At 44.8% G+C, this 17,205-nt stretch overlaps 1 protein-coding gene across 1 annotated transcript; it reads right to left on the reverse strand.

Annotated features, from left to right (window-relative positions):
- Nucleotides 1–9,402: 9,402 nt before the first annotated feature.
- Cfap276 (cilia and flagella associated protein 276) lies at nt 9,403–17,067 on the reverse strand. Its single transcript, XM_021157509.3, has 5 exons — nt 16,660–17,067; nt 11,590–11,706; nt 10,460–10,575; nt 9,969–10,093; nt 9,403–9,551 (listed from the first exon to the last, which is right to left on the reverse strand). Exons 1-5 carry the CDS (start codon nt 16,738–16,740, stop codon nt 9,481–9,483), a joined length of 510 nt encoding a protein of 169 aa, XP_021013168.1. The 5' UTR covers nt 16,741–17,067; the 3' UTR covers nt 9,403–9,480.
- Between the last annotated feature and the right edge of the window lie 138 nt (nt 17,068–17,205).

Raw genomic sequence — 17,205 nt, forward strand, 5'->3', positions numbered from 1 at the left:
GCCCGGCCCCAGGACCCCGCCGCCGAGCCCCGGCTCAGGTCTGTAGCCTCGTGTGCTGGTGAAGCCCAAGAGGCTCAAGGTGAAAGAGCCCAGGGCAGACGTCACGCCGCCCCTTGGTGGAGGCTTTGTTCCCGCTGCAGTTTTTCTTCCCACCGTGTGTGCGCGCGCGCGTGCGTGTGTTCCCACCGTGTATGTTTGTGTGTCCTTTTAATTGTCCTTTTGGTCTGGGCTTGTTTGATCTCTCTCAAAGATTTGTTTAATGTATATGAGCATCCTGTTTTGCTGGCACACCAGAAGAGGGCATCTAGATCCCATTACAGTTAGTTGTGAGCCACCTTGTGGTTGCTGGGAATTGAACTCTTGACCTCAGGAAGAGCAGACTTTGCTTTTAACCACTGAGCCATCTTTCCAGCCCTGATCTCTTCCTACTAACAGAGTTTCACCTAGGGCTAAAAGGTACCATGCCCTGTATAGACTCTGTTGAGGAATGTGTTCGTTAGAGAGCATACATTTATAAACTACTGGATGCAGGGACTTGTTCCATATATAGGGACTTAGAATGGGCTGTGTACGATTTAAGGCTTTAAGAGTGGATGTATTGTTTTGTCTTAAGGCGAGGACTCTTTCTACCTCAGGCTGGGAACTTGGTTAGTAGCTGAGGAAAACCTTGAATTCCTGAATGCCTGCCTCTACCTCCCGGGCTGCGATTAACACATTATTTAGCCATAATAATAAAGCCACATATAGTCACTTTATTAACACATTGAGTTAAAAGAAAAAAAACTTGTGCAAGTGTGTGTGGGGGGGTGTTTGTGAGAGTATAGGTGATTGTGTGCATGTGATGGCTTGAGGTTAGCGTCATGTCTTTTCCTACACCCACTCCCTGCAACACACACATCATTTTCTGAGGCAGAACCTCTCCTTGAATGACAAGCTGGTTGTACAGGCACACACACCCCTAACCCAGAATTACAGGTGCACCCACTGGCCTTTCTATGGTTTTGGAAATTTAAGAGCCCAATCCTCACCCTTGTGGCACTTTATTCACTGAGCCACTCTCTTAGCCCTAAAATAGATTTTATTATTAGATTTTTTTTTCTTTCTCAAGACAGGGTTTCTTTATGTAGTCTTGACTGTCCCGGAACTCACTCTGTAGACCATGCTGGCCTTGAACTCCGAGCGATCTGCCTGCCTCTGCCTACCAAATGTTGGGATGATAGGTGTGTGTCACCACCACCCTAAACTAATTTTAATTGGCACACAAATGTTCTTAAGAGGTTTAAGGCACATTTGTACATTGTGTAATGTCTACATACGGGTAAAAGTACCTGTCTCAAATATCATGTGCGTGTGTGTATTTTCCATAAAGGATGCATTATTGTTTGTAATCACCTCACCTTACAATAGATTGTCAGAAGTTTTTCTGATGCACAGCAATTGGCCAACCTTTCGCCCAGACCCCATCACTATTCTCCCAGCCTCTGGTAATTTACTGTTATACCGACAACCTGTAGGAGAGCAACTTGTTTAGATTCCACATGAGTAAGAGTATGTGTTTTTCTGTGCTGGGCTTATTTAATGGTCCTCAGTTCCTGATAAATTGTGTAACAGGATGTCATTCGTCTTTTATGGGCGTATACTCTTCTGTTGTGCTGGCTAGTTTAATGTGTACAGAAGCTAGAGTCATCTGAGAGAAAGGATACCCATCTGAGAAAGTGGCCTTCAGAAGATTGGCTTATGGGAAAGCCTGTAAGGTAGTTTCTTTTTTCTTTTCTCTTTCTTTTCTCTTTTTTCTCTTTTCTCTTTTCTCTTTTCTCTTTTCTCTTTTTTCTCTTTTCTCTTTTCTCTTTTTCTCTCTTCTCTCTTCTCTCTTCCCTCTTCTTCCCTCTTCTTCCCTCTTCTTCCCTCTTCCCTCTTCCCTCTTCCCTCTTTCCCTCTTTCCCTCTTTCCCTCTTCCCCTCTTCCCCTCTTCCCCTCTTCCCCTCTTCCCTTCCCTTTTCTTTCTTTCTTTCTTTCTTTCTTTCTTTCTTTCTTTCTTTCTTTCTTTCTTTCTTTCTTTCTTTCTTTCTTTTCAGAGACAGGGTTTCTCTGAAACCCTGGCTGTCCTGGAACTTACTCTGTAAACCAGGCTGGCCTTGAACTCAGAAATCCGCCTGCCTCTACTTCCCAAGTGCTGGGATTAATGTAAGGTATTTTCTTAATTAGTGATTGATGAAGAGAGTCCAACCCAATGTGGGTGGTGCCACTCTGGGCTGGTGGTCCTGCATTCTGTAAAAAAGCAGGCTGAGCAAGTCCCTAGGCAGCACCCCTCCATGGCCTCTGCATCCACTCTTGCCTTAGGAGCCTGCCCTGTTTGATTTCTTGTCCTGAGTTCCAGTGAAGTGTGGAAATGTCAGCCAAATCTTTTCTTCCCAAGTTGCTTTGGTCCTGGTTTTTCATCAACCAAAACAATTCCTGATGAAATCCTGAGACAATTGTGTACATGTAGCACATTTTTTTCTTGCAAACATTTTTCCACTGAGCTGTTTTCCCCCCACTTTATTTGTTTCTATGTGCACACAAGTGCTTATGAAGCCCATAGCCTGTGGAAGTCATTTCTCTCCACCATGTGTGGCTCCAGGGATCAAACACAGGTTGCTGCTGGGTAATTCACCAGAGATGACTGCTTAGACGTGGGTTTAAGCCAACAGAAAGTCTTTACTAGCTGGCTAACGATGACTATGGAGGTCTGGATTCCCTTCTCAAGGTGAGCTTGTAAGCACAAACAATGTCCTGGATTGGCAGAGTTCAGTTAACAAGAACAAGTAGCCAGCTGCAGAACTACTGAAGTCACAAAGCAAGGGTAGTACATTTCGAGACTTCCCCAGAACCATGGACTTTGATAGACTAGACTGTTTGTTTCCATTGTTGGTGGGTGGTGCTGTCTACATGGGTTTTACATCCTGAATGGCACCTGTATCATGGAGTCAGTTTGTTTCCATTGTTGGTGGGTGGTGCTATCTACATGGGCTTTACATCCTGAATGGCACTTGCATCATGGAGTCAGTTGTGCAAAGATCTGGGGGCCTTGTTACAACTGCCAGGCTTGGCAGCAAGTGCTTTTACCTGTTCAACCATCTCAGCCCATGTATGATAAAACATCATTTTATCCACTCATTCATCGATGGACATTTAAATTAACTCCATTTCTTAGCTGTTGTGAATGGTGCTGCAGTAAACATGGAGAGGTGGCTATCTCTTTAAATACTGATTTCATTTTCACTGATACATAACAAGTTATAGGCCTGCGGGATGGATCCTCTGGTTTGGCTTTATTTTGAGACAAGATCTCTGTGCTGCAGGGTTGATGTAGTCCTGTCTTGGAATCCCAAGAATAACTAGGTCCTCAAGCAAGCCACCAATCCTGGCTGGATGGTTGGTTGGCTTGTTTTTCCTTTTTTGAAATAAGTTTCACTGTTCTAACCTTGGCTGGCCTGGAACTCACTATGTAGAGCCTTGAACTCAGAGATGAGCCTGCCTCTCACCCTCCCCAAGTGATGGGATGGAAGGTGTGTGCCACCAAAGATCTGATTATGAACATGCTCTTCCACCACTCCTAGATTTTATTCGGTGCTGGAAAGCCAGCCTGGAGTTTTATGCATGCTGGACAAGCACTTGACTGAGTTAACATTCCCAGACCTGCTTCTGGGACTTGGGATTTTGATGGTCTTAATCCCGTCCTAACTGAAGTGGGGTGATATCCTATGGTGGTTTCGGTCTGCACTTCTCCATGATTAGTGAGACCCATCTTTCATATACTCACTGGCCAGTTGTATGTTGTCCTATATTGCCATCTATTGCTATGATAAACACTATGACCAAAAGCGCCTGGGGAGGATAGGATTGATCTTACACTTGTAAATCATAGTGATGCCTGACAGAAGTCACAACAAAAGTCCAAGCAGAACCCTGAAGTTAGGAACTGAAGCCAAGACCATGAAGGAATGGTGCTTACGAGCTTGTTCTCCAGGTGTGCATTCAGCCACCTTTTTAAAACCTTCCAGGACTGACTGCCCAGAGGTGGCACTGCCCACAGTAGGCTGTGCCTTCGCATATCATCCTACTGGCCAGACATGCGCCTTTCATCCCAGCACTTGGAAAACACAGGTAGATGGATCGCTCTGCACTTGAAGACAGCCTAGTCTACATAGCAAGTTCCAGAGCAGCTAGAGCTACTTAATAAAAGAGACTCTGTCTCAAAAAGTAAAGTATCCTACAGATGTGTCTTATTTCTAGGTTTTTTATTCTGCCCCATGGGTCTAGGTACATTTTTGTCAATACACGCAGTTTCTATTATACATTCATGATGTATTAAGACAGGTACCACGCTGACACCATTGCATACACTAGCAAGATTTTGCTGAAAGGACCCAGATATAGCTCTCTCTTGTGAGACGAAGCCGGGGCCTAGCAAACACAGGAGTGGATGCTCACAGTCAGCTATTGGATGTATCACAGGGCTCCCAATGGAGAAGCTAGAGAAAGTACCCAAGGAGCTAAAGGGATCTGCAACCCTATAGTTGGAACAACATGATGAACTAACCAGTACCCCGGAGCTCTTGTCTCTAGCTGCATATGTATCGAAAGATGGCCTAGTTGGCCATCACTGGAAAGAGAGGCCCATTGGACTTGCAAACTTTATATGCCCCAATACAGGGGAATGCCAGGGCCAAAAGAATGGGAATGGGTGGGTAGGGAAGGAGGGAGAGTATGGGGGACTTTTGGGATAGCATTGGAAATGTAATTGAGGAAAATACGTAATAAAAAAATATTAAAAATTAAAAAAAAAAAGAAAAAACAAACAAACAAAAGACAGGTACCATAAGCTCAGGATTTAGCTATTGTGATGGTTTGTATATTCTTGGACCATTTGGAGGTGTGGCCTTGTTGGAATAGGTGTGACCTGGTTGGAGTAGGTGTGTCACTGTGGGTGTGGGCTTAAGACTCTCACCCCAGTTGCCTGGAAGTCAGTCTTCCACTGGCAGCCTTTGGATGAAGACATAGAACTCTCAGCTCTGCCTGTGCCATGCCTGCCTGGATGCTGCCATGCTCCCACCTTGATGGTAATGGACTGAACCTCTGAACCTGTAAGCCAGCCCCAACTAAATGTTGTTTTTTTTTTTTTTTTTATAAGACTTGCTTTGGTCATGGTGTCTGTTCACAGCAGTAAAACCCTAACTAAGACAGCTATGCTGTGAGTACATGAGTGCTGTGCATATATGGGTGTGAGTACATGTGTATGGAGGCCAGAAGCACTGTCTGCTTCTCTTCTTCCTCTTCTCTTTTTCATCATCTTTTGGTTTTGTCTGTTTTTTTGTTTGTTTGTTTTGTTTTGTTTTGTTTTGTTTTGTTTTGTTTTGTTTTGTTTTGTTTTGAGCCAGGGTTTCTCTTTGAAACTCTGGCTGTCCGGGTACTCACTCTGTGGACCCAGGCTGTCCTCAGACTCAGAGATGGCCTGCCTCTGCTCCCCAGTGCTGAGATAAAAAGCATGCATCTCCACACTCGACTTCTACTTGTTTAATGTCTGTGTGCCACATGTGTGTGGCGTGGAGAGTCCAGGAGGGGGTCTCAGATCCCCTGAGTTCCAACTGTCCACTGCCACATGAGTGCTGGGAATCAGACCCTGGTCCTGGGAAAGCAGCCACTGCTCTTGACCACTGAGCCATCTGTCCAGGGCCCCCTCAGCTTTTTGAATGTGAGTTCTGAGATTGAACTCAGGTCCTTGGTTTTGTAAAGCAGCTTGCTACTGAGACCTCTCTTTTTTTGTAGTTCCATGTGATAGCATTGTCTTTCCCAGGTCTATGAAGAATGCTATTATTGTTTTGATAGGGATTGCATAGACTCTGTAGAATGCTTTGGACACTTCCACAGTACCGACTCTTCCAATGCATGGACACAGGATGCCTTTGCATGAGTGTTTGCCCTTTACAGTTTCTCAGTGTTTACAGTTTTCACAATAGAGATCATTCCCATCATGGTTTAAATTTATCACAAGTGGAATTGTTTCCTTGATTTCTTGTTCACCCATTTCCTATTGGTACACAGAAAAGCTACTCCTCCCACCCCCACCCTAGCCTTCCTTACTGAAGATCAATCCAGGGCCTTGTACATATTAGGCAAGTGTTCTATCATTGAGGTATATCCCCAACCCTTTTTATTTTGAGACAAGGTCTAAAACGCCCAGGCTAGCCTGAACTCATTCTATAAACTTAATGTTGGGGTCTTGTTTTGTTTTTTGTTTTTTTTAATTTTTCAAGACAGGGTTTCTCTGTGTTCCCCTGGTTGTCCTGGAACTCACTCTGTAGACCAGGCTGGCCTCGAACTAAGAAATCTGCCTGTCAGTGCCTCCCAAGTGCTGGGATTAAAGGCGTGTGCCACCATACCTGACTTAATGTTGGGGTCTTATCCTTTGTCTTAGGGTTTCTATTGCTGTGGTAAAATACCATGACCAAAACAACTTGGGGAGGAAAGAGTTTATTCAGCTTACACTTCCTTGGCACACTGTTCATCATTGAACAGGAAGTCAGGACTGGAACTCAAGCAGGGCAGGATGCTGGAGTCAAGAGCTGATGCAGAGGCCATGGAGGGATGCTGCTTACTGCCTTACTTTCAGGCTTGCTCAGCCTGTTTGCTTCTAGAACCCAGGACCAATAGTCCAGGGATAGAGCTACCTAGGACACCTGCCATGAGCAGAGCCCTTCTCCATCAATCACCAATTAAGAAAATGTCTGAGAGCTGGATTTTATGAGTTATTTTCTCAGTTGAAGTTCCTTTCAGATGATTCTAGCTTGTGTCAAGTTGACATAAAAGCAGCCAGGACATCCTTCCTTACTGAATCTCTTCCATTTTTTTCCTGAGGGAATGTTGGATTTTATGAAATGCCTTTTTCCATCTGGTGAGATGATCAGTGAGTTTTATCTTTCAGTCTGTTAACCTGTGGCTTCCTATTTATTGGTTTTTACATATTGAACTATCGTCCTTGGTATGAACCTCATTTGATCACAGAAAATAATCCTTTTAATGAGCCATTGGGCTTGGTTACCTTGCTGAGTTTTACATTTATGTTTGTCTTATTAATGTTCCAGTGCTGTGAAGAGACACCATAACCAAGGCAACCTTTTAAAGAAAACATTTGATTGAAATGTTGCTTGAAGTTTCAGAGGGTTAGTCCATGACCATCATGATAAGGAGCAGCAGCAGGCAGGCAGGCAGGCAGGCAGGCAGGGAGGCAGAGGCAGGCAGGCAGGCAGGCAGGCAGGCAGGCAGGCAGGCAGGCAGGCAGGCAGGGAGGCAGGCAGGCAGGCAGGCAGGCAGGGAGGCAGAGGCAGGCAGAGGCAGGCAGGCAGGCAGGCAGGCAGGCAGGGAGGCAGAGGCAGGCAGGCAGGCAGGCAGGCAGGCAGGCAGGCAGGCAGGGAGGCAGGCAGGCAGGCAGGCAGGCAGAGGCAGGCAGGCAGGCATGGTGCTGGAGCACAGCTGAGAGCTTCATCAGACCCACAAGTTAGAAGCAGGGAAGAGATGAGTCTGGGCCTGGTGTGGGCTTTTGAAACCTCAAAGCCACCTCCAGGGACATGCCTCCTTCAACAAGGCCACATCTCCTAATCCTTTCAGAACAGTTCTCCAACTGGGGAACATTCAAATATGTGGGCCTAGCCGGAAGAGATGGTGCACACCTTTAATCCCAGTCTGTCTTTATTCAGACCACCATAACATTTATTATAAATATAGGCCTTTCCTTTTTCCTGATTTTTAAAAAATATGTTTAAGTAATTGTGTGTGTATGTGTGTATAATATGTATTTAAGTGTGCGTAAGCGTGTGAATGTGAGCCTATGTGTGTATATATGTGTGAGAGCAATGTAGGTGTATATGTATAAGTGTGAACGTGTAAGTATATGTGTGTCTATATCTGGTTTTGGTGTCAGGCTAATGCTGCCCTGAGAAAAGAGATTGTAAGAATTGCTTCTTGTTCAACTTTTCAGAATAATGTTAAGATTTTATTTAGACAGTGCATCAAATAAGATATCTCAGGCTGGCCTCGAACTCACTATACAGACAAGGATGACCATGAATTCCTAACATTCCTACCTCAGCCTGCCAAGTGTGGAAACTTCATATTGCCACATGGCAGCAGATACTATCTGAGGAGACTGGAAGATTTATATAAAGGGATACAGGAGTTCCTGGAAGAACCCCCTTTGTATTTGAGTTATAAATAAAGTAAGACTGTCAGACTTAATTAGAAATGGAACTTGACAGTACAAGCTTTTTGTTTGTTTAAAATATTTTTGAGACAATGTTTATGTAACTCAGGCTAGCCTTGGACTAGCAATTCCTCTGTCTCTACCTGCTGAGTGCTGTGATTAAAGCTGTATACCACTACACATACCTTATAGTGTAATATTCAAAAGGCCATTGGGCCATTTTTTGCCCAATTTTTTTTTTTTTTTTTTTTTGGACAGATTCACATGCCTCTGTGTGTGCACTTGTGGAGGCCAGAGGTTGAAGTTGGGTGTCTTCCTCTCTCTGTCTGTCTGACTTATTGTATGTTTGCTTGTTTGTTTGTTTGAGATGGAGTCTCTCGCAGAGCCTAGAACTAAGTTAATTCAGCCAGACTGGCTGGTCAGCAAGGCCCTGGGATCTGCCTTTGTGCCTGCATAACCCCAGAATTACAGATGCGCTGGGGACCCAAACCTCAGGTCCTCATGCTTGCACAGCAAGCACTTTGTCCACTGAGCAATCCCCCAACCCCATGATTTATAAGATTAGAAACCATCTTACTGCATCACATTTTAGGGACCTTGAAATCTGAACACTATACATATATGTTTGAATATATATATATACATATACATACTATACATATATGTTTGAATGATGGTTATGAGAATCGGGTCTATATGTTACAGGCAAAATTGACACAGAAAAGACCGTTGACTTCCAGGAAGTGGCAGAGTCAGAGCTGAATGATAGCAAGGAGTAAGGCCAGGGAAATGGAGCTCTCAAAGAAAAGCAGATGATGAAACCCAAGAGGCCTACCATCTATAATGTGATGCTAGCAGTTAGCTATAGAGTATGTAGTACCATAGTGATACCTGGCTCATTAAGAGAACAGGCTGTGTCTATTTCCTGTTTCCCTGACTTGGTGCCAAATGTGGCTCTGTGTAGCTGTGACTTTAGTTTACAAACGTGTACACTAAGTACTGTGTCCCATCCAAACCTGTTGTGCTTCCGTCCTAAACCCTTACATCTGGCAAGAAGACTTTCCAAGGTGCAAATTTACCCAACAGGACTAGTTTCTAGAATTGGGGAATTTTCTTCCTTTTAAGAATGGTCAAAAGTGTCCTGGACAGCAGACACATGGGGCTTCATCTTGAACAAACCTATTTAATGAAGATGGGTGGCTGGATGTTCCACCATGTTGAAATTAGCCTGGTAGTCACCACTAGGTGGAGAAGAAGCCACCATCATTTTTCCGGGAGTAACCTCCATTGGTGGCCGCAGTGTGAGGAGACACTGTAGAGAAAAGAGAATGGGGTGAGCTGGGATTTCAGACCCTTTGCCCCAGCCCCCTTTTAATCCTTTAATCAATGCATTTATCGATACCATGAGAAAATTCTTGTAAAGGTAGGAAACTGAGATATGACAGACTGATGGAAGTGAACCAAGGTCTTCACTTCCACATTCATGTCCAGTGCTTGCCTGATCAAAATGCCACCTAGACTTAATCTAAATACATGGACTCCCCCAGTTTTACCGTCAGCAGGTCCCCTAGTGTTAGTACGATAGGTGACAGCCTAATCACTAATTCCTACCCTCTATAGTCTCTGATCTTTCCTATCAGCCAGTAACAAGGAGCCTCTGATCCTGGCCATCCTCTAGCAACCCCACTGCCGCCGCTACCATAAGCCCACGCTGTCGTCTAATCCTCACCTATGGATCCCTGAATGCTATGGATGGACTCTTTCTTAGGGTTGATCCAGTGCCTGATGGTGGTCCGGGAAGCAATGGGGGCTGAAGGAGCGTGGAAACATTCTCCAGGAAACTGGATCTTGGTTCTAGACAATGGTGGAAAGAGAGCAGAAGAGAGAGTCAATCAGAAAGGAGGTGGTGAGAGGGGAAATAGGCGTTCATAAGACCTCAGGGCCCCACTGCTCTTCTAGAATCATCAAAGCACATGTTTGTTTATCTCCATGAACTTAACTGGATAGAGAGGAACTATCGAGATGAGGACTTGTCATGTTTTAAAAATGAAATAAAGAAACGAGAGCTGAGGATGTAGCTCCGTGGTTACAGCACTTGCTTAGCATGCATGAGACCAAACAAACAGCTATGGACTTGTTCACAGCACCAGGTGTCCTTTTACCTTATGTAATTGATGCCGCACATCCTCAGGGTGGAGGGGCTCTGATTCCATCACTTACCCCTGCATATCCTCAATGGTCTCCTGGTGTAACAGTATCTCAGTTTTGTTCTTGAATGCCCCAGTGTGGTGGTCATACAAGGCTGCTAAGCGGAAGTCCAGGTCATCCTTTGGTATCTAGAGAGGAATCAGTCCTCCCAGAGTTAACTTTGCTGCTCTGTGCCTTGCCTCTCACCAGATTGCATCCAGCTATTGTATTCAGATCGGACTCAGCTCTCCTATCCCCCAGAAGCCCACCAGCTCTCAACACCACATTGTGTGTGATGAGACTTCTTGTCAATAGGAAGGGTCTCTTTTGGTTAAGGCTGTTTCTAGTGACATGGGAAAATTGTCTTTGATTTGGGTTTAACACACCCTACCTCATTTACAGTTATATTCAGCTTTGGAAGGTTTTTTTTTTTTTTTTGTTGTTGTTGTTGTTGTTGTTGTTGGTTTGTCTTTAGTTTTTGAGACAGGGTTTCTCTGTGTAGCCCTGGCTGTCCTGGAGCTTGCGCTGTAGACCAGGCTGGCTTCTAATTCGGAGATCTGCCTGCCTCTGCCTCCCAAGTGCTGGGATTAAAAGTGTGCATCACAACAGCCTGGAGCAGCCTTTGATTTGATACACTATGTGAGAAGAAATTTGATAAAAATGACTTGGACCAAGCCTTGTGACTTAATAGGTTGGTTTTGGATGGTAAGATTTTGAATTGGGAATGAATGGAGAGATGCTGAGGCACTTCAGACTATCTTTAGAAAAGGATATGAATGCCAGGTGTGCTGGCATATGCCTGCAATCGCAATCTCAGGATTTAGGAGGCTAAGACAGGAAGGATTGAGAGTCCAGGCTAGTCTGGGCTAAATACTAAGTTTGAGGTCAGCTTTGGCTATGTAGCAAGACTCTGTCTTAGAAAGAAAGAAAGAAAGAAAGAAAGAAAGAAAGAAAGAAAGAAAGAAAGAAAGAAAGAAAGAAAGAAAGAAAGAAAGGAAGGAAGGAAGGAAGGAAGGAAGGAAGGAAGGAAGGAAGGAAGGAAGAAAGAAAGGAAGGAAGGAAGGAAAGAAGGAAGGAAAGAAGGAAGAAAGAGAAAAAATAAATTTATTGAGACCTAAGTAGATGCAAAAAGAAGTAGTATTTTGTATTTCAATGCTAAGTACCTTAGAATCAAAAAAGAAGGTGTCTCGACTTCTGGACGTGGCTGTGGGGGTTGAGCTGAGCCGACTCCAGGGATCCTGCTGTTGCGCAAGGTGAGCTGGGTTCTTATACAGCGATTTCTGCAAGAGAAACCACACACAGGACCCAGTTACCAGACACCTTGCTGATGCAGTGTGGGTCATGTTGGTTCATCACTGTGCTTCATCCCGTTGTATGGAGAGGCACAGTAGCAGGGGCAGATTCCCTGAGCTTTCTGAGTGAGAAATCATTGAAATGGGCCTTGGAAACAAGAAACCGGTGGATCAGGATCCTGGAAATAAAGAAGGGGGCTCAAGGAGCAGGGCATAACGATGATATGGTCATGTTTACAAGTCCCAAGTTTGGAGTTCTAATTAACAGAAAACCGGAAGTGTATGGCTTGCTGGAGCGCTGGAAACAAATAAGATAAAGCAAGTTGTCCACATGCAGTAGTAGTTGAAGCGTGCAGAAGAGGAACTCAACTAAAAGGCTCTATTTTCACTAGGGCAGGAAGAGTCCCATGAGAGGCGATGGGGAACAAAGAATGTGTGTTGTCTAGGCGAGAAAAAGATTATGCAAGGAAGAATAACTCACGGAGGAAAGGAACATCACAAAAGAGGTCATTGGACACTCAGTTCTATAAACCCCACAGACATAGTGAGAAAAAAATTGGTTTTTTTCTTGTATATAGAAAATGAATATTTTTACCACTGCATGTGTCCTCAGTGGCAAGGACAATCACCTAACACAGGTACTTAAAAACTAGGGCCTGATCAAACCAGTGGCCGAACTCTACCAATAGCCTACTGTCTACCCTCCTCTCCCTCCATGTAGCAAACTGCTGTATGATTTAACTCAGATAAATCTTAGTTGAACAGCAGGATCAGACAAGTATGTGAAATATTATGTATACGTGATGCAAACACAGATTCAGCTACTGCCTTTGCTCTGCTGTGTCTCCGAGTGGCTCTGCCACATTCTACAAAAGCTATACAAGGCTCAACATCTTTTCTATTGGCACAAGGAGATGGCCTTTTACTAAGGCCAGGTGGTAGTGGTGCATGCCTTTGGCAGGCAGAGGCAGAGGCAGAGGCAGAGGCAGAGGCAGAGGCAGAGGCAGAGGCAGAGGCAGAGGCAGAGGCAGAGGCAGAGGCAGAGGCAGAGGCAGAGGCAGAGGCAGAGGCAGAGGCAGAGGCAGAGGCAGAGGCAGAGGCAGAGGCAGAGGCAGAGGCAGAGGCAGAGGCAGAGGCAGAGGCAGAGGCAGAGGCAGAGGCAGAGGCAGAGGCAGAGGCAGAGGCAGAGGCAGAGGCAGAGGCAGAGGCAGAGGCAGAGGCAGAGGCAGAGGCAGAGGCAGAGGCAGAGGCAGAGGCAGAGGCAGAGGCAGAGGCAGAGGCAGAGGCAGAGGCAGAGGCAGAGGCAGAGGCAGAGAGATCTCTGAATTAGAAGGCACCCTGGTCTACATAGCAAGTTCCAGGACAACCAGGGCTACATAGAGAAACCTTGTCCTCAAAATCAAAACCAAACAACAACAATAAAAATGAAAGGCTGAATATAAGTATAAATGAGAGGAGGCAGAAGCAGGTGGATCTCTGTGAGTTTGAGGATAGCCTGGTCTACAGACAAGTTCTAGGTCTGCCGGGGCTACATAGCAAAACCCTGTCTAAAACAAACAAACAAAAACAAACAGAAAAAAATCCAAGTATCAACACTGATGCCAGTCTGCAGACTCTCTCTCCTTTGATCATGGGGAGAAGTCTCTTCACTCAGGAGGAAGTTTCTCTAGACCCAGCCCTTTCCAGTCCTTTCCATATGTACTGTTCCCCATCCTCTCCTCTGGCTCCACCCTCTCTACCATCTATTTATGGTGCTGTATCTACCACCCTGTCATCTTCTCCACAGAAACACCCTTCTTCAAGGGTCAACAATTACTAACTCCCCTTCCTCCCCATTCCTGTCTCCAACCCTTTATGTTCTTGCCTCTCCTCCAATGTCCACTGAAACAGGTTATTGACCTATGACCTCTGTGGCGACTAGAAGGATCTTTCCAGCTCTCATCTTTTTTTGGTTCCTGAGACTTCTGGCACTGTAACTCTGAAACCCCACCAATACTTCTCCATCCTGTTGGCCAACTCCATCCGCTTTAACTCTGGTTTCTGGCTGTTATATCTTCCTTCTCTGCTCAGGTTTCTCAAGAAAGTATCTTTTTGTTTGTTTTATTTTTTTAACTATTTTTATTTTATGTGCATTGGTGCATGTATGTCTGTGTGAGGATGTCAGAGCCCGGAGTTACAGACACTTATGAGCTACCAAGTGGGTGCTGGGAATTGAACTCAAGACCTCTGAAAGACTAGTCAATGCTCTTAACCACTAAGCCATCTATTTCTCCATTCCCTCGTATCTTACTCTTATATTCACAGGATAGGCGGCTTTTCTACTACAATTTTAAACAGCACATAAGCTGTGTAGCTCCCAGACATACATTTTCAATCCTACCTTCTCAAGCTTGCATACCACACAATCATTTAAAGATTTCAGAGGCACCACACAAGCATCTACATAATTGATGTCAACATCTTTCTGTTCAAACCTGCTTCCTTAAGAAGCTCCTTTTCAGTGATGGTGTTAATTGAACCCTCGGAAATCCAGGAGTCTATCTTGTATTTATCCATTTCCTTATACCCATGTGGAGTCAGCCATCAAATCCCATGGCCCTTTGCATCCTTCTCAAATTCACATCTTATCACTTGTCTCTGATGTTGGCTACTCTTCTCTAGGGGTTCAGCACCTGCCCACCGGTTGACTACTGCACCTGCTTCCCATGACCACTGCACTTGCCTCCCAGCTGGTGCCTTTCTGTCTCCCTCCCAGCCTAGCCAGTCCACTGCTCCATATGATTGCTTCCCTTTTCTTTTTCAAGCCAGAAGAGCCTGATTTATTGGTCACCAATTCTGTAATAGGAGTCTCTGAACATTGACAAATGTAATCTTTTATTATTAGCACACACTAACTATACAAAACAGGCTTCATGGTGATAGTACACGGAACTCCGACCATATTTACCTCCAATTATCCTCTCTCATTCCTCTTCCAGTCAGTCCCCTTTCTACGCTCATATCTCAGTCCCACTTGCTTTGTTAGGGGTCAAACTCAGGCTAGGCCAGTTCAATCGCTTAGATACTGCAGTCTCACATCCTTAAATATAAGAGATTTTACATATGCCACATCTGCCTTTCTGAATCTGCCTCATCTGCCTTATTATGTTGCACCCAACTCCTGGAAAATATAACTGTCCTTTATGACTAAATGATACTTGGTTGTTTATGTCTCGCACATATAGCCATTCATGTGGGCAGATACCTAGGCTATTTTTTTTTTTAAACTGGGGACTGTGATTATCAGAGCCATAGTAAATACCTACATGTGTAGGCATCCTTCTGCTAACTCAATTCCTTTGGGTATCCAGGACTTCCACAGCAAGCTATCTTGAGACTCTAACTTCGCTTTCACTGCAGCTACATGCAGCTATTCATAGTTGTCAAGGATATAACCAAAGTACGTGTCTAGCAGCAGTGACTTATTTACAACAAACGTAATGGAGCTGAGCATATGATACTCGTAATACCAATCCCATAAGTGTTAACGGCATCCTCTCTTGATCAAGTTTATCCACATAGGCCACCAGTTTTGGTTTTTGGGACAGTGTCTCATATAATTTAGGCTAGTCTCGACCTTGCTATGAAGTCAAGCCTGTAGGCCCTCCATTTTGCTTATACTTATACATTTAACACACATTTACTAAAAGACATGTCACAGCTGTGTGTGCTTTCTAACACTCTGTGACACGCCAGTACTTGAAGTCTCGTGATTCCCAACAGCTCTGTGATGGCTCCTAGCCCACTAACACAATGCTCACAGCATTCAGCCACCGAGGTCGTCTCTAGCACCAGTCTGTGTGTCTCTGTTTCACACTGACATTTGACTTTTCTGGAGTTAGCAGTTCTCCAGGATGCTCTGTCTCTCGTTAGAGTGTATCCGCACCTACTGCTTCCTATCCCCCTCAGTAGCTGGTATTTCTTTCCTTCTTTCTAACTTCACACACACACACACACGCACACCCTTTTCACGTGTCTCAGGTAACTCATCAGATGTCTCTCACTTTCTTTGAGAAACCCCTCCTTCATGCCCCTATTCTCAGGCACTCTGCCTATGACTCCACCGCAGTGCATGTGCCTCTGAGGGAAGTACATTTTGGTTTTTGTTATGTCTGTGGGTTTGGCTGTTTGTTTGTAAACAGATTCTCATAGCTCCAGGCAGGCTGAGAGTTCCTGGTAGTCCCCATCACCCACCAAATATGAGGATCAGTTGTGCTACCCACTAAGTGACTGATGCAGGGGCTGGCCTGTCTTCCTTACTAAGCTAACTGGAAAGTAACTATATCTAAATTGAGGCTATGTGCTCTCAGTGTTTCCCAGCATGCCTGGCATATAAGCCGCAAATATTGAAGAAAAGGAAGTTCTTTAGTGTTGTTATCAAGCTCAAATTACCACTTAATTCACTTTATTGTGTATCTCTTCAAATATCCCAAATACTCAGACTAGGAAAAAGATGGTGTATATTTCCACTGAACATAATTAAACACACACATATATACAAATGTGTTCTTGCATCAACCAGAGGCCAGAGGTACCATGAAGACTTGCTTGAAGTATGACCTGGTGTCTTTCAGAGATTTTCTTCCATTCTACCTCTCATCTGTCTTTGGAATACACATGCCAAGACAAGACAAAAGGGTAGCTTGGTGGAACCCAGACTATTATTATATTTCCCCATCATTTATATTCCCCATCACTGCTTTGACAGACCTTGTTCTACATTAGAGTTCAGTTCCCTTCCCTCTGCTCAAAACCACTTCCAAAACGTTATCAGACGCAAATAGATGGCCTAGGAGACAGGCAGAAAACAGATTTCTTTGGTACTTGGTGATCTCATCAGTTAGGTTACCAAGAATCTCCTGCAGGCCCCACTGGGAATTTGCTGAGGAAACCTCAATGTACCTTAGAAGCCCACAGATTTCCCAAATGTTTGTCTTCGTCGCGTAAGGCAGGGTTCGAGAAAGATTCCTGAGGCTGAAGCATGTTTAAAGGCCCAGAGACGCACGCTTACTCCCTGGAGACTAGTGCAGCCTCAGCACGACCTGGTTCGCAGAGGATCCCGGGTCCCAATTGTTTGGAACGCCCGGTTTTTAGTTGCTAGGCAGCTATCCCTCCAGTTACGACAGATGTATTCTGATGCGCCACCTGGCGGTTCAACTAAGAAGGCTCCTTGGGAGGAGGCTGCTGTGAATGCGGAGGGAAGACGACCTGGATACGCACTCTGGAGCCTCAGTTGGAAAACGCTGGCTTCCCATGACATGGGATTTCTGCGAAAGCTGACGAAAGAAACACTAAAAGATGACCCAAATGTTTCCTTCTCGCTTTCACCTAAAAGAAAGCTTCCCCATTTTCAAATCAACGAGAGTGAGAGAATGTCAAAAAAAGAAAAAAAAAATCAAAGATCTCACGTGTCCTACTTGGAAAATTGTCGATTAGGTCATTCTCCTT

This window comes from Mus caroli, unplaced genomic scaffold (assembly GCF_978045245.1).
Source record: "Mus caroli unplaced genomic scaffold, Mus_caroli_1 scaffold_3, whole genome shotgun sequence".
Taxonomy (NCBI): domain Eukaryota; kingdom Metazoa; phylum Chordata; class Mammalia; order Rodentia; family Muridae; genus Mus; species Mus caroli.